This window comes from Entelurus aequoreus, linkage group LG06, assembly GCF_033978785.1.
Source record: "Entelurus aequoreus isolate RoL-2023_Sb linkage group LG06, RoL_Eaeq_v1.1, whole genome shotgun sequence".
In the NCBI taxonomy this organism is placed as follows: Eukaryota; Metazoa; Chordata; class Actinopteri; order Syngnathiformes; family Syngnathidae; genus Entelurus; species Entelurus aequoreus.
Genome location: NC_084736.1, coordinates 59,265,501 through 59,291,184, shown reverse-complemented (window position 1 = coordinate 59,291,184; position 25,684 = coordinate 59,265,501). Strand labels below are relative to the sequence as shown.

General features: G+C 41.9%; 1 protein-coding gene across 1 annotated transcript in view; it reads left to right on the top strand.

Moving 5' to 3' along the window:
• The window catches only part of si:dkeyp-14d3.1 (transmembrane protein 132C), a 441,788-nt gene that overhangs the window by 187,007 nt on the left and 229,097 nt on the right, over positions 1-25,684 (top strand). Inside the window, exon 3 of the mRNA XM_062051096.1 lies at positions 15,753-15,899. Within this exon, the coding sequence (XP_061907080.1) occupies positions 15,753-15,899 (147 nt within the window). The remainder of the gene's footprint in view (positions 1-15,752; positions 15,900-25,684) is intronic.

Here is a 25,684-nt window from a genome sequence, read left to right as displayed (position 1 = left end):
TTAATGGAAAGGCAACAAGGCAACCGCTTGTTACTCTCAGGGTCTCCTAGCCGCTCAGGCAAATCATATTCTCTAAAAATGCATTTTTCCATCGATAACATGACATCATCGCACCAAGTGCGTGCTCTTTCAGTCAATTAGTGCGCATATATACAGCCCGGTCTCCGGGCAAAACATTTTTTATTGTAAATTTGAAGAATTCATCTGAATGTGCATGAACTATTTCTGTTCAAAATTGTTAGAAATGTCACATGTTAAATGTTTAAATATTAACTGTCAGTTTACTGTACTGTGCCAACTGTACTACTATATGAGTACGTATTTTCTATTGTTTCATTGAAAATAAAACAGCAAAGTCCATTTGGCTGTCATCTCTTTTAAATATGAGACACAATTGTGTCAAAGTCATGATTTGTTTAATGCTTGAAATAAGAAATTATTACTTTAAAAAAGTAGTTTTATACTCGTGAGTGTTGATGACACAGCTTTGCAACAGTTGATATTCTAGTTTCAAGCATGTTTTACTCAATATAGGTCATAAAATCTCACCAACAAGCTGTCATATCTTACTGAGATCATTTAGGACCAAAACCCTTAAAACAAGTAAAACACTCTAACATAAAATCTGCTTAGTGAGAAGAATGATCTTATCAGACAGAAAATAAGCAAATATCACCCTTATTTGAGATATTTAATCTTACTTAGATTCCAGTTTTTGCAGTGTAGATCTAACTTATGTCTGTCAGTAAAACTCAACATGGAAGCGCTAAAAACTACATTATGGCTAGCGGGGAGAAGACTAAATCAAAGTGGAGGCACGTAAATAAACAACACATCCTGAAGAGAAGGTCAGAAAGCGGCTTGAAAAACGGTCTTTAAAAACATAATCGATGCACAATTTTGACCAATTTTACAAATGTCATTTAAGGATTTAAATGACTATTCTGTTCAACATGCATGTCAGAAAAGTACGGGAAATAAAAAAGGCAAAGGTAAACATTGCCCAACTCTTATTTTGCAAGTGTTTGCTGTTGTGCTTGAAATGAAAGGCATAGTGTTTGCCAATGTATTCAATCTGCAGATTGGCCTGCAGCTGACTGCAGTGCTTTGCAGTAATATATATACTGTACTTACTGTATGCAGTACATTTCACATCTAGGCCTTCACTGATGTCCCACTTAGTCCGACTTTAATAGATACCTCTCAAAATACCAATAATTATGTCGCCACGTGACTACAGCTGGAGAAATATTATACAGAAACACACTACTGCGCACTGAATTACAAACCCTGTTTCCATATGAGTTGGGAAATTGTGTTAGATGTAAATATAAACGGAATACAATGATTTGCAAATCATTTTCAACCCATATTCAATTGAATATGCTACAAAAACAACATATTTCATGTCCAAACTGATAAACTTTTTTTTTTTGTGCAAATAATCATTAACTTTAGAATTTGATGCCAGCAACACGTGACAAAGAAGTTGGGAAAGGTGGCAATAAATACTGGTAAAGTTGAGGAATGCTCATCAAACACTTATTTGGAACATCACACAGGTGTGCAGGCTAATTGGGAACAGGTGGGTGCCATGATTGGGTATAAAAACAGCTTCCCAAAAAATGCTCAGTCTCTCACAAGAAAGGATGGGGCGAGGTACACCCTTTTGTCAACAAATGCATGAGCAAATTGTTGAACAGTTTAAGAAAAACCTTTCTCAACCAGCTATTGCAAGGAATTTAGGGATTTCACCATCTACGGTCCGTAATATCATCAAAAGGTTCAGAGAATCTGGAGAAATCACTCCACGTAAGCGGCATGGCCGGAAACCAACATTGAATGACCGTGACCTCGGATCCCTCAGACGGCACTGTATCCAAAACCGACATCAATGTCTAAAGGATATCACCACATGGGCTCAGGAACACTTCAGAAAACCACTGTCACTAAATACAGTTGGTCGCTACATCTGTAAGTGCAAGTTAAAGCTCTACTGGGGCGGCGTGGCGAAGTTGGTAGAGTGGCCTTGCCAGCAATCGGAGGGTTGCTGGTACTGGGGTTCAATCCCCACCTTCTACCATCCTAGTCACGTCCTTTGTGTCCTTGGGCAAGACACTTCACCCTTGCTCCTGATGGCTGCTGGTTAGCGCCTTGCATGGCAGCTCCCGCCATCAGTGTGTGAATGTGCGTGTGAATGGGTGAATGTGGAAATACTGTCAAAGCGCTTTGAGTACCTTGAAGGTAGAAAAGCGCTATACAAGTATAACTCAATTATCATTATTTATTTATTTACTATGCAAAGCGAAAACCATTTATCAACAACATCCAGAAATGCCGCCGGCTTCGCTGGGCCCGAGATCATCTAAGATGGACTCATGCAAAGTGGAAAAGTGTTCTGTGGTCTGACGAGTCCACATTTCAAATTGTTTTTGGAAATATTTGACATTGTGTCATCCGGACCAAAGGGGAAGCGAACCATCCATACTGTTATTGACGCAAAGTTCAAAAGCCAGCATCTGTGATGGTATGGGGGTGCATTAGAGCCCCAGGCATGGGTAACTTACACATCTGTGAAGGCACCATTAATGCTGAAAGGTACATACATGTTTTGGAACAACATATGCTGCCATCTAAGCGCCATCTTTTTCATGGACGCCCCTGCTTATTTCAGCAAGACAATTCCAATCCACATTCTGCACGTGTTACAACAGCGTGGCTTCTGTTGCGTTTGACCAGATGTTCCTCCAAGTGGGATGTAAAACGCTGGTCAGTCCCAAGTTCCTTAATGACATATAAACTGACTCAAAGGTACCACCCAGCACAGAATAGTTATTTTGTAATTTTATTGTCAAATATTTGAGAATAGAGACCAGCCTCGAACAACACATACGAATGCGCAGCCCAAGTTGATCTGGCATTCCAAAGGCAAAAAGCAACTCTTTTCACACAAAGAAAGCCCCCATCTCTCCCCCCCCCCTCCTCTCAACACTGATAAGAAGAGAGACTTGGGGGTTGTGTTCACATTCCTGATGGTTTACGACCCTGTCGTAAGCCCTGTCGTAAACCTGGAAAAATATGAGCTGATTCAAACATGATTATGAATAAAGAAATAGCTCTTAAACATATGCATTATCCACACTTCGTAAAAAAAGAGTGCGTGTACTTTCCTGGCCCGCCTGCAGTCCAGACCTGTCTCCCATCGAAAATGTGTGGTGCATTATGAAGCGTAAAATACGACAGCGGAGACCCCGGACTGTTGAACGACTGAAGCTCTACATAAAACAAGAATGGGAAAGAATTTCACTTTCAAAGCTTCAACAATTAGTTTCTTAGGTTCCCAATCGTTTATTGAGTGTTGTTAAAAGAAAAGGTGATGTAACACAGTGGTGAACATGCCTTTTCCCAACTACTTTGGCACGTGTTGCAGCCATGAAATTGTAAGCTAATTATTATTTGCAAAAAAAACATAAAGTTTATGAGTTTAAACATCAACAATCTTGTCTTTGTTGTGCATTCAATTGAATATGGGTTGAAAAGGATTCGCAAATCATTGTATTCTGTTTATATTTACATCTAACACAATTTCCCAACTCATATGGAAACAGGGTTTGTATGTGTATCGTTAGTGGCCGAGAAAATTAAATATACTTGTTAAATAAAACCTCTGCCTTGTTTTGGATGAATACTCAATCCAACTACGGTACTGTATTTTAATGTAAGTCATTATGGTGGTTATTTGGAGAGCCAAGTTTTGCGGGGCTGAGGTCTTCCTCGTGGTAGCGGGGTGTGTATATTGTAGCGTCCCGGAAGAGTTAGTGCTGCAAGGGGTTCTGGGTATTTGTTCTGTTGTGTTTATGTTGTGTTACGGTGCGGATGTTCTCCCGAAATGTGTTTGTCATTCTTGTTTGGTGTGGGTTCACAGTGTGGCGCATATTTGTAACAGTGTTGAAGTTGTTTATACGGCCACCCTCAGTGTGACCTGTATGGCTGTTGATCAAATATGCCTTGCATTCACTTATGTGTGTGTCAAAGCCGCATATATTATGTGACTGGGCCGGCACGCTGTTTGTATGGAGGAAAAACGGACGTGACAACAGGTTGTAGAGGACGCTAAAGGCAGTGCCTTTAAGCCACGCCCCCAATATTGTTATCCGGGTGGAAATCGGGAGAAATTAGGGAGAATGGTTGACCCGGGAGATTTTCGGGAGGGGCACTGCAATTCGGGAGTCTCCCGGGAAAATCGGGAGGGTTGGCAAGTATGTCCAAAAGTCAGCTTGGATCCTAAAAACCTGTGAACTGGGGCACTCGTAAACTGAGGTACCACTGTTCCTTGAAAATTTGAGTTGGGTGCTTTAAACTAACCTGTGCTAATTCAACTTTTAATTTCCGCCTCCTGATTTGGAAAGTTTGAGTGTCTTTCTTATGAATATTTTGCCGAAGTTTACATTTTCTACAGTAAAATGCCTAAATAAAAATGTCTGTTTTTGATGTGTCACTTTGGGATAGAAGTCTACGTAGGCGTTTGGCCTGATTTTTTTGTGTCGTTCTCACACTGTTATTCTACATTCACAAAGAGATCAGATGAGGAGTGTTTTAGGCTTCCATCAGCCACCTACCACAAATCGTTGCAAAGCACTTGCCTTCTCATTGCTCTTTTAGGCTTTTCCCCGCTGAGCTCTTGCAGTCCCCTAACAATATGTAGGCGAGATGGCACAATGAAACAGGAAAATGTTTCTGGTGGGAGCTGCTAATTGAGAATGTTCATGGCCCTCTGTGGAATGTTCAGAGAAAAATGGTCATATAGGTCACAGACCCCTTATGCACATGATATAGTAGCAGCCAGGTGGTGTCACATGGACACAGACCACTGAGGTGACTGCAGTGCCAGCCTGTTTGCACATACCATTTATGTCTGGCTCCTATTATCGTCCTGACTTGCCATCATGATTTCCTTCGATTTAGTTTTTTTCTTCTGCCTCTCTTGACAGGCAGTTCTGTCTCTTATCTCATCACTATTTATTAAGGAAACCTCTGTGGATTCCTCTCATACAATCAGTCCTGTGGAAGAATGGCTATTATAAAGACAGTAGTTTGAGAATTGAGAGATAGTAATGGAATAATATAAAAAGTGCATGTTACAGGGTGACTTTAATCCAGGAGATGATTGTCATGATCAAAAAAAATGACTTTAGAGTCAAACATGAACTACTCAATGCTCTCTGATTGCCTTCGTGGAAACCACATTCACTCTCTTTGTTCAGCCCAGTTTGGCTCAGTCTTAGAGCTGCTCTGATGAACCCCTGTCAGACTCTGGGGTGATTGCTGACACTTCTGCAGAGTTGGATCGACTGTAACTTTAAGCTGTCAGCTAAACGCTGTTACCTTTTTTTTTTTTTATTACATCGACCCCTCCCCCTTTTCCCTCTTTGGGTTGTTGCCTCTTTCCATCCCCTTGAGTTGTGTGATGCTTGGCTTTCAAAACGTCTTATGTGTGAGTTTAGAGGAGATCTTTTCAGAGACTAAAGAGAAGTGATACATCTGTTTAAAATGTTTGAGGAATGTTTTAGTGCTCTTTATTTTTTTGTCTGGGTCACCTGTAATGTCCATCCATCCATCCATCCACCCATCCATTTTCTTCCGCTTATCCGAGGTCGGGTCGCAGGGGCAGCAGACTCAGTAGAGAAGCCCAGACTTTCCTCTCCCCAGCCACTTCGTACAGCAATTCCCGGGGAATCCCGAGGCGTTCCAAGGCCAGCCGGGAGACATAGTCTTCCCAACGTGTCCTGGGTCTTCCCCGTGGCCTCCTACCGGTCGGACGTGCCCTAAACACCTCCCTAGGGAGGCATTCGGGTGGAATCCTGACCAGATGCCCGAACCACCTCATCTGGCTCCTCTCGATGTAGAGGAGCAGCGGCTTTACTTTGAGCTCCCCCCGAATGACATAACCCAAAGCTCATGACCATAGGTGAGGATGGTAACGTAGATCGACCGATATATCGAGAGCTTTGCCTTCCGGCTCAGCTCCTTCTTCACCACAACGGATCGATACAGCGTCTGCATTACTGAAGGCGCTGCACCGATCCGCCTGTCGATCTCACGATCCACTGTTCTCTCACTCGTGAACAAGACTCCCAGGTACTTGAACTCCTCCACATTTGGCAAGATCTCTTCCCCAAATCCCAACTTCCCCAACCTGTAATGTGTAAAGGCATATTCAATTCACAAATTAAAAAGATCCAATCTGAAACTGACCTAAAGGGGTCATATCATGATTTTCCCCTATAAAACACCTCCTTGTGGTTTACATAACATGTATTGGTGGTTCTTCAAGGAAACATTTGCATGGATTTTGTTTTCCAGACCTATTGTCAAGTCACTTTTTTGCTCCCTTTCAAAACAGCTAATTTTGAGAGGTGGAGTTGTTAGATGCTAATGAACCTCTCCTCACCAGGCCGATGAGCCATTGTCCGCGCCCGTCAGCTTTTAGCGTTCTTGCTTTTATTGTGCACTGTGGACATCGGTGACCGCCACCAGCCATCTGTTTTGAGTGACTTTCACCACAACACAACATCCCAGATAATATTGCGAGATCAGCGGCTCACCGTGGTTTGTTGTCGGCACTAAGGGAAGAGGCGATGTGGGCGGACGAAAGTGAAGAAGGAAGCCGGGCTGACGTATAGGTCTGGAACTGTACACGCTGGCTAAGGTTAAACTTCTACCGAGTTTTACTTTCTAATGCTAGGTCCTGGATCCTTTTCTTACGTAAATCAGTACTTGGTAGAATCAACTCTGACAGCATTCAGTTGCTATCTATAAAAAGTACATCATTTGGTATCCATCTTTAGTTGGTGTTCAAGTAAAAAAAAATGATCCGGGCAACGGATCATAACAGTACCCCCGTCCTGGTGCTGGGAGCTGTGCTAGTGGGGTGGCACAGCGGCGTCCGGCCAGGCTGCAACCTCCTGCCCGACCACCACCACCTGTTCTTCATCCTCCCAAGTCACAACCTCCAGCCAGGCTACCTCCCCCAAGGACCCCCACCTACCAGTATCCTCCCAGAAATTGGCACCATGCTTTTGTGGCGGCTATCTACGCCTCTCTCTAGGTCGTCCTCAGACGACCCTTCCATCGTTGCTTCCAGTCATCCCGACTCTCCATACATTTGGCCAGTTCCTTGGTACTCTGAGCTCCTGCATCCTTCTTGAGTATGTCCACGTATGTTAGTGTGGGACGTCCTCTTGACCGATGCCCATGTGTTGGTTCCCACAGCACCAATTTGCTGGCTGGCAGCTCCTGATGCCTTTGGCAGTGTCCTGCAAGTCTCATTCTCCTTACAACAATCTTCTCGCTCACCCTTGTTTGAGTTTGAGTTTGAGTTTATTTATTTCGAACATGCAATACCCTTGGTATTCCTTTGTAGAGGATTCTGCTGGTTACGTGCGCACTCTTGTTGATGTTATGCACTGCACGTACGGGTATTTAATTGGCTGCCCAGGGGCCAAATCTGGCCCGGGAATGACACCTTACCGGCACCTGAGTTCATTTTGAAACTTGGAGGCCAAACATTTTTGCTGCAAATTCCTAAAAACACTAGAGAGCTCTTGTTTTATGGAGGAACTTGGACCACTGTAAACACATAGGCAGATCCTTGCATTGACATTTTAACTTTGCAACGGATCATAACAGTACCCCCTTCCTAGTACTGGGAGCTGTGCTAGTTGGGTGGCACAGCTGCGTCCAGCCAGGCTGAAACCTCCTGCCCGACCACCACCACCTGTTCTTCGTCCTCCCAAGCCGCAACCTCCAGCCAGGCCACCTCCTCCACTTACCAGTATCCTCCCAGAAATTGGCACCACGCTACGTGGGGTATTTTCCTATGGAATCCATCGTCATCCACGGCGCCGCCTCCATCTTCCTCGTCTCCGGCGGACCTTCCCACTGCGCCGCCCTCATCTCAAGCGTCGTCGCCACCGTGACCTCCGGCTACCAGTATCCTCCCAGAAATTGGCACCACGCTACGTGGGGCCTTTTCCTGTGGAATCCATCATCAGCGTCAGGTGTGTTGATTTCAGATTGAGTGCAGGGGCGCGGCCGCGGCTGGAGGCGAACGCCCGTGGATGTGTCCAGGGGGGCGCTCAGAGGAGCGCACAGAGGAATGTGTGGTGGCAGGAGCCTGAGCCGTAACAGTTTTAAAGACACAATTGAATCCTATACAATATTTATATTTGATGACTGCTTCTTTTTTGCCCGGTTACATTGTTTTAATGCACATGATTCATTTAATGACACCCTAACCATGCTCCAGCTAGTCCTCTGTGAGCCTGGATATGGTCAGGGAAATCTTGACCGCTTTCCCCAATGGAGAGTTATCTGTGTTCAAAGCATAGAGCCTCACTTGAAACCCCTGATAGACATTTTCTGAAGTGCTGAAGCATAAAGGAACCAGATACAAGACCCTGCTGCTGCCCCAGGGACAAAAAAAAAAGGACAGTGCATGAGCTTTTCCTATTACACCTGCATACTCACTGCAGCCTCAGCACTTCTTTTCGTTTTGGCTTTAACTCTGGCACTCTATATAAAAATGCCAAAATGACCAAAATGTTCATACATATACCAAGAACAAGATATGGTATTTTTTCCAATTATGTTGACTACAATTATTGATATTGTGTCTCTCTGTTCCGTTAAAACATTTATTTCACCACACCGCTTTGACATGTAATTTAAAGGAAATTATTCTGTATCAGATTTCTGCAGATCTTGACGTTTGACTCTATGATTTCATTTTGGTGGTGCATTGGGCCCGTGTGCGAGATTGCAGCCGTGACTTTGATTCGTTGTTTGGAAAAAGATGATTACTAGGGTTGTCCGATAATATCGGACTGCCGATACTGCCGATATTATCGGCCGATAAATGCTTTAAAATGTAATATCGGAAATTATCGGTATCGGTTTCAAAAAGTAAAATGTATGACTTTTAAAAACGCCGCTGTGTACACGGACGTAGGAAGAAGTATAGAGCGCCAATAAACCTTAGAGGCACTTCCTTAGCGTGCAGGCCCAATCACATAATATCTGCGGCTTTTACTCACACATAAGTGAATGCAAGGCATACTTGATCAACAGACATACAGGTCACACTGAGGGTAGCCGTATAAACAACTTTAACACTGTTACAAATATGCGCCACACTGTGAACCCACACCAACAAGAATGACAAACACATTTCGGGAGAACATCCGCACCGTAACACAACATAAACACAACAGAACAAATACCCAGAACCCCTTGCAGCACTAACTCTTCCCGGACGCTACAATATACACCCCCCGCTACCACTAAACGTCAACTATTATATAATAATAATAATAATAATAATAATAGATGTATTTGTAAAAAAGCACTTTACATGGAGCAAACAACCTCAAAGTGCTACAGTGTATTAAAAAAATTATAATAATAATAATAAAAAGATAAATGAAATAAAAACTAGAACAGCCTAATAGCTAGAACTAGTATGCATATATCTAAAAAAAAGGCTTTTTTAAAAAGAAGGGTTTTTAAGCCTTTTTTAAAAGCATCCACAGTCTGTTGTGCCCTCAGGTAGTCAGAGAGAGCGTTCCACAGACTGGGAGCGGCGGAGCAGAAAGCTCGGTCTCTCATTGCAAGGAAAAACTCAACCCAGTGGGATGACAATGAGAAACCTTGGAGAGGGCCGCAGATGTGGGCGACCCCCCGCCCCCCCCTCTAGGGCGACCGGTGCAATGGACGTCGAGTGGATCTAGCATGATATTGTGAAAGTCCAGTCCATAGTGGATCTAACATAATAGTGAGAGTCCAGTCCATAGTGGGGCCAGCAGTAGACCATCCCGAGCGGAGACAGGTCAGCAGCGCAGAGATGTCCCCAACCGATGCACAGGCGAGCGGTCCACCCCGGGTCCCGACTCTGGACAGCCAGCACTTCATCCATGGCCACCGGACCTGTGCCCCCCCCCCCCCCCCCCTCCACAAGGGAGAGGGGGAGCAGAGCAGCGCAGAAAAGAAACGGCAGATCAACTGGTCTAAAAGGGGGGTCTATTTAAAGGCTAGAGTATACAAATGAGTTTTAAGATGGGAATCAGTAATAAGCCGGATTTAAGCCGGGATTGTTTTATTATGTTCATAGTATGTATCTCTTGTTTAGCACTTAGCAATACTGCTGCATGATGCTTAGTGTTTGCTGGATCTGTATGGCACACAGCTTCTAAAACTTCATCCTCCTTATATTCAGGCTCAAAAATATAAGAATCTGGATCATCATTTGTCCCAAAGTAGTCGTTTTCTCTCATGAAGTCTGTCATGATTAGTGGTATTGTGTCATTTTCATCTACTCACATGTATACTTTGTTACTTAACAATATAGGGAATTGTTCTCACATCCAACATTCCGTATTCTGATGAGGTCACATGTATAAATGTTTGATGGCCAGCTGGAGAAAAACACATCAAATCATCTTCAAATTAAGCACAGAAATAGGTTTACATGCACACACCACGCAGAAAGTACACTCACCTACCATGTTATCTATTTTGACATTAAATGTAACTTCAACCGCAACATGACATCAGAGACAGATACTTGAGTGAGAAGGCACTTTCATTCCCTTTCATTCTGGGAGGGAATCACATACTTGGAGTTCAGGAGCAAATTCAAGATGAAAGCAAAGTACTGTCTCTGGTCCGACCTGTCAACCGGATGGTGTAGCTACCGTCATTGGCCTATTTGTTGTAATGCAGTTTTCTCTTCAATCCCACAACCGACACACACACACATATAGTCCATATTTAATAGCCTCTTTTCACTTCCAGAACATCATGTGTATTTCATCGTATAGACCAGGGGGCGGCACCCCAAAATGTTGTAAGAGCCATATTGGACCAAAATATATATTTAAAAAAAATCTGTCTGGAGCCGCAAAAAATTAAAAGCCTTATATAAGTGTTATAATGAAGGCTACACATGATGTAAGTGTCTATATTAGCTATAATAGCCTACTATTAAAAACTGACGCAAATCTTCGTTGACAGAAATGTTGTATTTTATTTTTCATTCTACACATTCTTACAACATTGGAAATCATTAGTAAATTGGAGGCTTCTCACAGGATGAGATAGCTTCTGGAAATTACTGGCTCAGATAGTGTGTGTCCAAGATTAAGGACACGGCACGCTGTCTTCTTCTAATGGATTTATTACAGTCTTTGCAAGCTGGGTAAGGTTTGCTGTGGTCTGGAACAACATGGCAATCAAACAACTATAAGAAATGCAGCCAATATTACGTCCAGATAATGTGTCATGAGACATGCAAGCAGCTTGCAGTCATGGATTGACCAAATATGTCTGATAAGCACTCCAGCAAATCCATAAAACCAGCAAAGCGCACCTTTGTGCATTCACGCACAGCATAAAAGTTTTGGTGGACAAAATGAGACAAAGACATGCACCTGGGGATAGGTTGATTGGCAACACTGAATTGGCCCTCGTGTGTGAATGTGAGTGTGAATGTTGTCTGTCTATCTGTGTTGGCCCTGTGATGAGGTGGCGACTTGTCCAGGGTGTACCTCGCCTTCCGCCCGATTGTAGCCAATAGGCTCCAGCACCCGCCCCTGCAAATCAATAAAACCAGCAAAGCGCACATTTGTGCATTCACGCACAGCATAAAAGTTGGTGGACAAAAAGAGACAAAGACATGCACCCCGACTTAAACAAGTTGAAAAACTTATTCGGGTGTTACCATTTAGTGGTCAATTGTACGGAATATGTACTTCACTGTGCAACCTACTATTAAAAGTCTCAATCAATCAATCAATCAAAACCTGGGGATAGGTTGATTGGCAACACTAAATTGGCCCTTGTGTTTGAATGTGAGTGAATGTTGTCTGTCTATCTGTGTTGGCCCTGTGATGAGGTGGCGACTTGTCCAGGGTGTACTTCGCCTTCCGCCCGATTGTAGCCGATAGGCTCCAGCACCCCCCCCCTGCAACCCCGAAAGGGATAAGCGGTAGAAAATAGATGGATGGAAGCACTCCAGCAAATCAATAAAACCAGCAAAGCGCACATTTGTGCATTCACGCACAGCATAAAAGTCGGTGGACAAAAAGAGACAAAGACATGCACCCCGACTTAAACAAGTTGAAAAACTTATTCGGGTGTTACCATTTAGTGGTCAATTGTACGGAATATGTACTTCACTGTGCAACCTACTAATAAAAGTCTCAATCAATCAATCAATCAAAACCTGGGGATAGGTTGATTGGCAACACTAAATTGGCCCTAGTGTGTGAATGTGAGTGAATGTTGTCTGTCTATCTGTGTTGGCCCTGTGATAGGGGGCGACTTGTCCAGGGTGTAGCCCGCCTTCCGCCCGATTGTAGCTGAGATAGGCTCCAGCACCCCCCCCCCCCTGCAACCCCGAAAGGGATAAGCGGTAGAAAATAGATGGATGGAAGCACTCCAGCAAATCAATAAAACCAGCAAAGCGCACCTTTGTGCGTTCACGCACAGCATACAAGTTTTGGTGGACAAAAAGAGACAAAGACATGCACCCCGACTTAAACAAGTTGAAAAACTTATTCGGGTGTTACCATTTAGTGGTCAATTGTACGGAATATGTACTTCACTGTGGAACCTACTAATAAAAGTCTCAATCAATTAATCAATCAAAACCTGGGGATAGGTTGATTGGCAACACTAAATTGGCCCTTGTGTGTGAATGTGAGTGAATGTTGTCTGTCTATCTGTGTTGGCCCTGTGATGAGGTGGCGACTTGTCCAGGGTGTAGCCCGCCTTCCGCCCGATTGTAGCTGAGATAGGCTCCAGCACCCCCCCCTGCAACCCCGAAAGGGATAAGCGGTAGAAAATAGATGGATGGAAGCACTCCAGCAAATCAATAAAACCAGCAAAGCGCACCTTTGTGCGTTCACGCACAGCATAAAAGTTTTGGTGGACAAAATGAGACAAAGACTTGCACCTGGGGATAGGTTGATTGGGAACACTAAATCGGCCCTCGAGTGTGAATGTTGTCCGTCTATCTGTCTTGGCCCTGTAATGAGGTGGCGACTTGTCCAGGGTGTACCCCGCCTTCCGCCCGATTGTAGCCAATAGGCTCCAGCACCCTTCCGCCACTCCGAAAGGGATAAGCGGTAGAAAATAGATGGATGGAAGCACTCCAGCAAATCAATAAAACCAGCAAAGCGCACCTTTGTGCGCTCACGCACAGCATAAAAGTTTTGGTGGACAAAATGAGACAAAGACATGCACCTGGGGATAGGTTGATTGGCAACACTAAATCGGCCCTCGAGTGTGAATGTTGTCCGTCTATCTGTCTTGGCCCTGTAATGAGGTGGCGACTTGTCCAGGGTGTACCCCGCCTTCCGCCCGATTGTAGCCAATAGGCTCCAGCACCCTTTCGCCACTCCGCAAGGGATAAGCGGTAGAAAATGGATGGATGGAAGCACTCCAGCAAATCAATAAAATCAGCAAAGCGCAACTTTGTGCGTTCATGCACAGCATAAAAGTTTTGGTGGACAAAATAAGACAAAGACATGCACCCGGGGATAGGTTGATTGGCAACACTAAATTGGCCCTCGAGTGTGAATGTGAGTGTGAATGTTGTCTGTCTGTCTGTGTTGGCCCTGTGATGAGGTGGCGACTTGTCCAGGGTGTACCCCGCCTTCCGCCCGATTGTAGCCAATAGGCTCCAGCACCCCCCCGCGACCCCGAAAGGGATAAGCGGTAGGAAATGGATGGATGGAAGCACTCCAGCAAATCAATAAAACCAGCAAAGCTCACCTTTGTGCGTTCACGCACAGCATAAAAGTTTTGGTGGACAAAATGAGACAAAGACATGCACCTGGGGATAGGTTGATTGGCAACACTAAATTGGCCCTCATGTGTGAATGTGAGTGTGAATGTTGTCTGTCTATCTGTGTTGGCCCTGCGATGAGGTGGCGACTTGTCCAGGGTGTACCCCGCCTTTTGCCCGATTGTAGCCGATAGGCTCCAGCACCCGCCCCTGCAACCCCGAAAGGGATAAGCGGTAGAAAATGGATGGATGGAAAATGAGACAAAGAAGGAGTGGCATAAAACACATCATTCTGGGGCAGCGTCGGAGAAAGTTGTACTTGTAAACTAACTAGTTCAAGGATCGCTGAAATTAGTAGGACAAAACGACGCTCATTAGTGAAGCATGTTTAATATAAACAGTGGGATTTCTAATAGTTAGGAAGGTTTGTGTCATGTTTGTCCTCTTACAGAAAATATACATTTTTTTCTTCATCTTTTTCCATTTTCACAAATCTCTGAAAGAGATTTGCTGACCCCCGGTACAGACACACATTGTTCTTTATGTCCATTTCCCTAACTGATTTTCCTGCTGTAACAAAATGATATCATGAGTGAAATGCAGCGGAGGAGGTAGATTGGAGAAACATGTGCCTCTCAGACCTTTCCATCGAGGACGTGGAAGACATCTACCTATTTGGAACCGTGATCGCGGGGCACCTGCTGATTGGGCTCATTGCTCTGGTGTATCGTCAAATTCGTAAGACGATGGCAGTCACTCAAGGAGCCCAAAGGCTGTTCGTTGCAATGGATGGTTTGGGCAGGGCTGTGGGAACACAGACTGTGGCGATTTCTGAACTGTATCACAAGATGGATCACATCATGGAGAAGCTTGCTGAAAAGGAAAATTGAATTGAATTTGAGAGCACCCAGCATGGACGAATAGAACAGACAAGTCATTGTTTTGTCTGCTCGCGGAAAACAAACATCCTAATCTACGATTTGACTCCCTCGAATGGCCTTGACGCTGTGAAAACAGGACCAGGCTAATCTCAAAAAACACCCCCGAGGACACCTCAATGATGGACACTTTTGACCTCCCTCCCTCCTCAACGACACCTGGAGTCAAACTTTTGCAGTTCGGCCTCAGTCTATAAAAAAAACATTACATCATCACACCCACGAAATTGGGCACACACGCACACCGCCCCCTACCCCACCCCACGCCTTCACCACCGCTTGTTTCCCCTCGGGGTGATGGTCGGATGGCAGCGCTTCATAGCAGCGGTCGCCTTCCAGGGCCCCAACTCCCCGCCCCTCTGTTGCGAGTTGTCGTGATTAAATGTAAAGTGTTTATGTGTGCATTGCATGGAGGTTTGTTCCCACTCCAGACTAGGCCCCCTTAGGAGCCCAGTCTAGATTGTATTTTTTTTAACTCATCTTTTCCCCCAGCGTTTGACCTTTTTCCCATCTTTTACGGGGCGCCTTATGGCGACCCATCAACGTTCCTGTTCTGTAACCCTGTACACTGTTTGTTTGTCTCATCTTGAACGGGTTTGTGCTGAAAACAAAGTTTCGTTGTACTTGTGCAATGACAATAAAGACCTATCTATCTATCTAGGAGGTAGATTGGCACTTCCGACTTGGACACTTTTATAATCAATAGTCTTTATTAAAAGCACGTCCTATGGAGGTTTGGAGGGTGATAAAAAAAATAAAAAAAAACCTTTCTTCAAACAGGAGGTCAAGCCGGCCAAGGGACCATCTGGGGCAGCTTTTGAAAGGGGGAACAAAAACCCATCTGGTTAACGCATTACTGGAGAAGATAATTAGCTTTGTGGACTCAGCAGCCTGCATAGATGAAATACCTGCTGGTACACAAAGTCAACCTTTTGTAGATGAATAAAGATGTCATTCTTTCTCCACAGAGTGAAGTTGAGAGAAGGAGTGACATTTCTCGGGGCCCTTCCCAGCAACCCGACACAGTGGATAGTGAGCCAGGATGTGAGGAATGAAGGTCACCGTGTGGTCACCTTGCGCTGCCAGAGGAAGGAGTCCAGCTTCGATCAGCAGAGGTCAGAACATACTGTTACTTCACGAGTTTGAAGGGGAACTGCACTTTTTTTTTTTACAATCATTATAAAAGACATAATTTATTTTTTTTCCCGCTTACTAACATGTAGAATAGCTAATGGGAGCAATTAATTAAGTTAAAGTTAAAGTACCAATGATTGTCACACACACACTAGGTGTGGCGAAATTATTCTCTGCATTTGATCCATCACCCTCGATCACCCCCATGGGAGGTGAGGGGAGCATTGAGCAGCAGCGGTGGCCGCGCCCAGGAATCATTTTTGGTGATTCAACCCCCAATTCCAACCCTTGATGCTGAGTGCCAAGCAGGGAGGTAATGGGTAGGGATGATGTTCGAAACCGGTTCTCCCGTTTGTTCGATAAGAAAAGAAACGATTCCATGGACTCAAATCCCTTTTTGAGAACCGGTTCCCGTTATCGAGGCCACTATAGTAAAGAAAAAGAGTTGGTTCTTTATTCGAATCCCTGGAAAAAAAATCCCGTCCCACAGGAAATGCCCTGTGGGACGGCAATGTTATGCCCATTTGATTGTAGACTCTTACTGACACCTAGTGGCAAAATGAAAATACTACGCGTCATTAGTTAGGGCACTTCCGGGTTGGCGACGTCAGTTCAGTTCATGAGACAATTGAGAAGTAGACACGTTGTGTTAGCTCTTACAAGCCTTGGAAAAGATACGTCTGTAAGTAAACTGTTTAATTTGTTTATGTAACGCAATATTAAGGTGGAAAGTGTTTCAATTTGATACTAAGATGTTTATTGAAAATCAATTTTTGTGCACTGTTTCAATGGATGTTTTCAGGACTTAAAATGGCTGCCAGTCGTGTATTTCCACCATCGAAATAGTTTCAACACTCAGAAGTATTTGTTTGATGACAGTACTGTATATTTGTGTGAAGCTAATATTTACATATTGTGTATTACATTTCAGTATGTTAATTGAATCACATAGCTTATACATTTGTCATTATGTGTATTACAGTTTAAAAAAATAACAGTCCAGTGCAAGACAAAAGTAAAGATAGGAAAAGACAAAGCAAGATCAACAACAATAAAGAGCCTAAATGGATTAATCTGCTTTGGAACTTTATTAGACGTCTTGGATTGTTTGTTAGCTGTCTGCCCGTGTGTGTAGTTAGTATGTTCCAATAGCAGCAGAAGTGCACTTTTTGGAGAGCTGTATTATTTTCAGTTTTGTGCCCAAGGGACTGATTTTATTTAACCCTATATTATTATTTATACACCTATAGTGATCACGGAGACAGGTTGTTTTTGTGTTACTGTTTTTCTGAAAAATCCCACTTAACATACTTTGGGTAACAACAGTCAATATATATATATATATATTTTTTAGGGGGGTAACAATCAATATTTATTTATTTATTTTATTTTATTTTTTTCTCATAAAATAAAAGTGAGCTTTTGTTAAACCAAATATTGTGTTTTTTTCCATATACAACAACCTATCTGGATTCGATAAGACAATCGATAAGGAATCGGTTCGATAAGAGGATTCGATAATGGGCTTGAACTCGATAATTTCTTATCAAACATCATCCCTAGTAATGGATCCAATTGTTTTAGTCTTTGGTATGACTCGGCCGGGGTTTGAACTCACAACCTACCGATCTCAGGGCGGACACTCTAACCACAAGGCCACTGAGTAGGCTCTACCTCTAAATCACTTTAAAAACGCATTCCAAAACATTTGACAATATTTCATTTACGTTCCCTAACCTGTACAAATAATCAAGCTGTAGCGACATTGTTATTCTAAGAGCGAACACTGAGGAACTCTTTTTCTAGTATAGTAACTAGTGTTGTCCCGATACCAATATTTGGATACTTCTCTAAATAAAGGGGACCACAAAAAATTGCATTATTGGCTTTATTTTAACAAAAAAATTTAGGGTACATTAAACATATGTTTCTTATTGCAATTTAGTCCTTAAATAAAATAGTGAACATACAAGACAACTTATCTTTTATTAGTAAGTAAACAAATTAGTCTGCTGACATATGCAGTAACATATTGTGTCATTTTCCATTCTATTATTTTGTCAACATTATTAAGGACAAGTGGTAGAAAATGAATTATTCATCTACTTGTTCATTTACTATTAATATCTGCTTACTTTGTCTTTTAACATGTTCTATCTACACTTTGGATGCTTTCCAATAGTTTTGGATGATACCACACATTTGGGTATCAATCCGATACCAACCAAGTCGTTACAGGATCATACAACAATACAATAGGACACCAATCTGTGCTATCTGAAAAACATGAATTAGCCAACATTTCATGTTTTGTTTGTACACAGTAGAGCGAGCCATAGAATGTATACAGTGTATTTGTAGTAACACTCATGGCGTGCTGCGTTTATCATGCTCAATATATAGTGACTCACCAGATGGACAGTTGTTAGTCTGGTACAGCTAGCCGGGGACATTTCAGGTTAATTTTGGGTAAGCACTCCATTTATGTCGAAGTTGCTTGGCTCCAAGTTCCATATTTATAGCGTCCGCCTCTTCTCTCAGCTTCCGTCTGCTCCAACGCGTTTATCTTCCTTTGTGCTCGCTTCTAAAAGCAGCAATATATTTAGCTTGTATAAGTTTGTGAATCCCTATTTATCTTTGTATGAAGACATGTATGTTCTTGTCTTTTATAATGATTGTGAGCGATAAGCAACATTTCTAAAAAGTGCAGTTCCCCTTTTAAAGAATATATATTTAAAAGCACCATTTTTTAAATGTTTATTAGGAACTATTCTCGGTTTCAAGTTTATTTTTTGGCTTAAACATTTGCATAACCACATTGTAGTTACTGTATGCAACTACACTTTCTGGATTTCTGTCGGTCTTCTGGGAAATATAGACAACCTTTATGATTTCTAACAGAATTTGTGCTGCCCCTGAAATTACATTTTGTAATATGTACTGTTTGAGTTGAGCACCTGACATCAATGCTGAGCTTTTCCAAGTGTGCAGAGTGTTATGAGGCCTGTAATTTGATTGTGTCGGTTCAGTGAGATGATTAGACATGCCGCTTAAGAAATAATTATAGTGAAACAGCACATGAAACATGTGTAGGGTCAAAATTGAACAAATAAATACATCTTTAAATAATTACTTAAATGTGCCATTAATTAATTATAGTTTGAAATAAATACATTAATGTGTTAATAAATGTCATTGATTTATTAATTGTAAACATTCATTTAATTATTCAATTAAACACATTTAATTAATTTTTCTAAAGGATTTAGTGGCCACATGCGTGGACAGCACCTTTTAGCTCTTATTTCCAAAATTGTGTACACTACTGAATTGGGGTCTTATGCCGACATATGGACACTTATACTGCTATCTGGTGGTGTCAGAAGAGTATAACATACAATGGAATTTGGAAAAAAAAAAAGTGTAAAAATAAAAATTAGCATGTCACTACACATGAAGTACACGTTTGTGTACTTATGGACTAAGTACATCATATCAAAAGATGCTTTTTAGTTTTTATTCTAATTAGGGTCCAATAAGCCCAAATAGCAAAGAGAAATAAAAAAAAAGCATGTAAACAAACAGCTTGGGCCTTAAGAGGTTAATTAATATGGATTTCATTATTTCATGAATTATCATTTATTGATTTGGTTGATTTGATGATTTATTTATTCCATAGTTTAATACATTTCATGATGTGATGAGGTATTTAATGATGTATTGATGAATGTAAATATTTCATGTTTTATCTATTGAATGATTTAATGTTTTATTAAATTACTTTATAATTCAATTATTTCATTATGTATTGATTTTTTTAATACGTGAACCTTTGTTGGAGCACTTTATGAATCTATTTTTAATTGTCAAACTCAGCCTTAACAACTGATTTGGTTACCCATCACTTGCACTCGACCAGAGAAGCGGAGGTACTTTATCTTCATCTTAAAGTTTGGAAATAAGTTTGACAACTTCTATACATTCCTCTACTTTAACAGAAGTTTTTTTCCAGTTGATTTTGGGTAAGCACGCCATTTATGTCGGCATAGTTTTTTCCTCAAGTTCCACATTTGCAATGTCAAGTTACGCCGACCTCACTCTCTCGGCTTCCGTCTGCTCCAATGTTTCACCCTCTGTTTGTTCTCAATCTATAAGCAGGAGTTTATCCTCTGAATATTCAGGTTCAAAAAGATAAAGTTGTGAATCCTCATTGGTCCAAACAATAGTCGTCTTTGTTCTCTGTTACTACGTATGCCATGATTAAGAGAATACTCGCGCTTGTTTCCAAAAGAAGGAACACACATTTGTTGCCCGAAGTCGGAAGTCTGTTGCTATGGGAACAGAAATAAATGCGAAGAATTACGTTTTGCTTAAAATGACTAAAATAGGGTAAATATTGTACACATCACATATTGTTATGAATGTGTATGTTACTACATTATATATATATATACTTGAAACTAAATTGTTGATGGAGGGTTTTGAAGTTGTTTGAAGTAGAGGGCTTCGAAGGGTACAATGGTGACTCTTATTAGCTACATCTTGCAAACGTTTTTATTAGAGATGTCCGATAAATGCTTTAAAATGTAATATCGGAAATTAGCGGAATCGGTTTCAACCTCCCGATTTTCCCGGGAGACTCCCGAATTTCAGTGCCCCTCCCGAAATGTTTCCCGATTTCCACCTGGACAACATTATTGGGGGAGTGCCTTAAAGGCACTGCCTTTAGCTTCCTCTACAACCTGTCGTCACGTCCGCTTTTCCTTCATACAAACAGCGTGCAGGCCCAGTCACATAATATATGCGGCTTTTACACACACATAAGTGAATGCAAGTCATACTTGGTCAACAGCCATACAGGTCACACTGAGGGTGGCCATATAAACAACTTTAACACTGTTACAAATGTGCGCCACACTGTGAACCCACACCAAACGAGAATGACAAACACATTTCGGGAGAACATCTGCACCGTAACACAACATAAACACAACAGATCAAATACCCAGAACCCCTTGCAGCACTAAGTCTTCCGGGACGCTACAATATACACCCCCTCACTACTCCCTACCCAAATCCCCCCCAACCCTGCCCACCTCAACCTCCTCATGCTCTCTCAGGGAGAGCATGTCCCAATTTCCAGGGCTGCTGTTTTGAGGCATGTTAAAAAAAAATAATGCACTTTGTGACTTCAATAATAAATATGGCAGTGCCATGTTGGCATTTTTTTCCATACCTGGAGTTGAAGTTGTATTTTGGAAAATCTTGTTTTGGATTCATTGATTGAAACTTGTATTAGTAGATTGCACAGTACAGTACATATTCCGTACAAGTGACCACTAAATGGTAACACCCGAATACGTTTTTCAACTCGGGGTCCACGTTAATCAATTCATGGTAAAGTTGCATTGTTTAATGCATCCAGCGGGGCATCACAACAAAATTAGGCATAATAATGTGTCAATTCCACGACTGTATACATCGGTATCGGTTGATATCGGAATCGGTAGTTAAGAGTTGGACAATATCGGAATATCGGAATTTGGCAAAAAAAGCCATTATCGGACATTTCTAGTTTTTATCAATCATCTTTAGAATCCTAAAGAAAAATTGCAAATGTGTTCTTGTCTTTCATAATGATTGTGAACGATAGGCAAAATTCCCCCCCAAAATAGTGCCGTTCTCCAGAAGCCCTGGGCGATGAGCTCTTAAAAAGGAACTGCAATTTTTGGGGGGAATTTAGCATATCGTTCAAAGTCCCAATGAGAGGCAAGAACACCTATGCATTTCATGTGTTCCCGCATTCCAATTTTGTAGTAATTGGCTCCTTCCAGGTGGCCATTAAAGGGTTGCACCAGCAACAATTTGGGTAATGACATGCACATTACAACATGATGCTGTAGCGATACATCCAAAACCAGCACATAAGCCTCTTTTTAGTATCTTAGACTGACTAAATCAGGAGATATAGTTAGGGCACGCACGGCCCATTGTCAAAGGAATCCCAAAGGGAGTCCTTTTGCAATGGGACGAAAAGGACCTATTGTTATTGTAAGGTTTATTATTATTATACCGGCCGCCTCTTCGAGCTGCAATTTGACCCACTTAACATGCTTCAAAACTCACCATATTTGACACACACATCAGGGCCTGCGAAAATTGCCATCTAATAAAAAAAACAAACCCCAAAACTCAAAATTGCGCTCTAGCGCCCTCTAGGGAAAAACAAAAACAAACTGCCTGTAACTCCCACTAGGAAGGTCATAAAGACATGAAACAAAAACCTCTATGTAGGTCTCACTTAGACCTACATTTCATAATTTCACATCCTTGGGCAAAAACCAACAGGAAGTTGGCAATTTCCCCTTCAAGACAAAAGTTTACTAAAAACACTCATTTTTGCCTCTTTGAGCTGTAATTTGACCCCCTTAAAATACTTCAAAACTCACCAAACTTTTCACACACATCAGGACTGGTGGAAATTGCGATCTAATAAAAAAAAACGAACCCCAAAACTCAAAATTGCGCTCCAGCGCAATTTTTGAATAAAACTGAGACAAAACTGCTCCTCAGAGGAAAACCTCTATGTAGGTCTCACTTAGACCTACATTTCATAGATTGACATCCTTCATCAAAAATCAACAGGAAGTTTGATATCCCCCCTTCAAAACAACATTTTTGTAAAAAGCGGTCACCAAACATCAAACATTATCTCCTCTGAGCGTGTTTGTCGTTTCGGCTTCAAACTACTACAGGAGAGAGATTGAACCCTTCTGATTGACGGATACTCAAAGAGTTTTGATAAGTGCTACGGTTTTGATTTTACGAGCCTTCAAAGAAAAGAACCACTGTGCCGCAGCACCTAGAAAAAAAAAACACAGACACAACTTCCTCTAACTCCCAGTACGAATATCGTAGAGACATGAAACAAAAACCTCTATGTAGGTCTCACTTAGACCTACATTTCATAATTTCACATCCTTGGGCAAAAACCAACAGGAAGTTGGCAATTTCCCCTTCAAGACAAAAGTTTACTAAAAACACTCATTTTTGCCTCTTTGAGCTGTAATTTGACCCCCTTAAAATACATAAAACTCACCAAACTTTTCACACACATCGGGACTGGTGGAAATTGCGATCTAATAAAAAAAACGAACCCCAAAACTCAAAATTGCGCTCCAGCGCAATTTTTGAATAAAACAGAGACAAAACTGCTCCTCAGAGGAAAACCTCTATGTAGGTCTCACTTAGACCTACATTTCATAGATTGACATCCTTCAGCAAAAATCAACAGGAAGTTTGATATCCCCCCTTCAAAACAACATTTTTGTAAAAAGCGGTCACCAAACATCAAACATTATCTCCTCTGAGCGTGTTTGTCGTTTCGGGTTCAAACTACTACAGGAGAGAGATTGAACCCTTCTGATTGACGGATACTCAAAGAGTTTTGATAAGTGCTACGGTTTTGATTTTACGAGCCTTCAAAGAAAAGAACCACTGTGCCGCAGCACCTAGAAGAAAAAAAAACACAGACACAACTTCCTCTAACTCCCAGTACGAATATCGTAGAGACATGAAACAAAAACCTCTATGTAGGTCTGACTTAGAGCTAGATTTCATACACTGACATCCTTCAGCAAAAATCAACAGGAAGTTGGCAATCACCCCTTCAAAACAAAATTTTCATAAAAACACTCATTTTTGCCTCTTTGAGCTGTAATTTGACCCCCTTAAAATACTTCAAAACTCACTAAACTTTTTACACACATCAGGACTGGTGGAAATTGCGATCTAATAAAAAAAACGAACCCCAAAACTCAAAATTGCGCTCTAGCGCCCCCTGGGAATAAAACACAGACAAAACTGATCCTCGGAGGAAAACACAGACAAAACTGCTTGTAACTTCCGGTAGGAACGTCTTAGAGACATGAAACAAAAACCTCTATGTAGGTCTCACTTAGACCTACATTTCATAGATTGACATCCTTCAGCAACTAGCACCTGCCAAATATACGGGCCCGACCAACGCTGCTTGCAGCTTTAATTCCTACTTGAAACTGGTAGACAGGTGAGGAAGTTTGATTATAAGGCTGGCTTGATTTGCAAGAAGCCCGACGACCGCATTTGTGATTGAATCCTCACGGAACATGTTTTCTCCTGAAATGTCACAACCTCGCTTTGCCAAGCTACATTTGTCAGATTTGCTATGATTTGTGTTCAGTTCTTGGCCTTTAGAAGCTACAGACCTACAGTTTGCTTGTGCATGGCACGGAATGGAGCAGCTGCATCTTGAAGCGCATAAAAAATAAAGCTGTCAGCAAACTGCAGCAGTGAGCAGCGATACTTGGCAGTCCGCCTGCACAGTTAACCCACTATGTTGGAAGGTATCATTCTCTGCTCGGTGTTTGCTTGGGCCTTAACCCTTTTGTACGCGCACACAATACTGTATGTACAGTATGTTCTCCTTTGTTTCCCATAGGGTTGTACGGTATACCGGTATTAGTATAGTACCGCGATACTAATGAATCAGTTTCGGTACTATACCGTCTCTGAAACGTACCGGTCCCGCGCCCGCGTAGAAGTCACGTCATGAAATTGCTGGTTTTACAAGCAGAGGAGCATGTTCGGCAGCGCACAATCACAGAGCACTTACAAACAGACACAGTGTGTAGACAGAAAAGGGAGAATGGACGCATTTTGGCTTAAAAACTAACTATAAAGGTGAAGTTATAACACTGAAACGCCCTCGGGAAAAGGGGCTTTAAGACATGGCTAGCCAGCTAGCGGCTAACGTCCATCCGCCGTCGGCAGTGTTTTAGCTACTTCTAAATCACTAATCCTTGCCTCCATGGCGACAAATAAAGTAAGTTTCTTACAAGTATCATCCCTGCAGGACGAGGAATAGCTAAACATGCTTCACTACACACCGAAGCTCACTGGCGTCAAAATGTAAACAAACACTACACCTGACATCCACTGTAATGATATCAAGTACAGGCATGTATCTAGTTGATACTACTATGATTATGTCGATATTTTTTGGCATCACAACATTTTCTTTTGTTTTTTTTAAATGTACATTATGTTTATAAACTCAGGAAATATGTCCCTGGACACATGAGGACTTTGAATATGACCAATGCATGATACTGTAATTACTTGGTATCGGATTGATACCCAAATGTGTGGTATCATCCAAAACTAATGTAAAGTACTTTGATTGCAAAAAAAATCTTGAAACTGCCACAAATGCGCCGGGACTGAGACCTACTAGAGTTGGAGCCGTGTTTACTTCCATAAACAATGCAGTAGTGGGACGTCATGTCTGCATGCGGGTCAGACTGCATTCACATTAGACAGCACATAAGGCTGGGCGATATATCGAGTTTGTTAGATGTATCGTTGTATTTTTAAACAAGATATGAATTAAGAAAATATCGGAATATTGATATTATTTATTTCACATTAAAATGACCAAACATCGTTTCACTACACACCGTAGCTCACCGGCTTCAAAATGTAAACAAACGCCATTGGTGGATCTACACCTGACATCCACTGTAATGATACCAAGTACAGGAGCGATACTACTATGATTACGTCAATATTTTTTAGCATCACAAAATCTTCTTTCGATTTTTTAAAGTTTATATTATGTTTATAAACTCAGTAAATACGTCCCTGGACACATGAGGACTTTGAATATGACCAATCTATGATCCTGTAACTACTTGGTATCGGATTGATACCTACATTTGTGGTATCA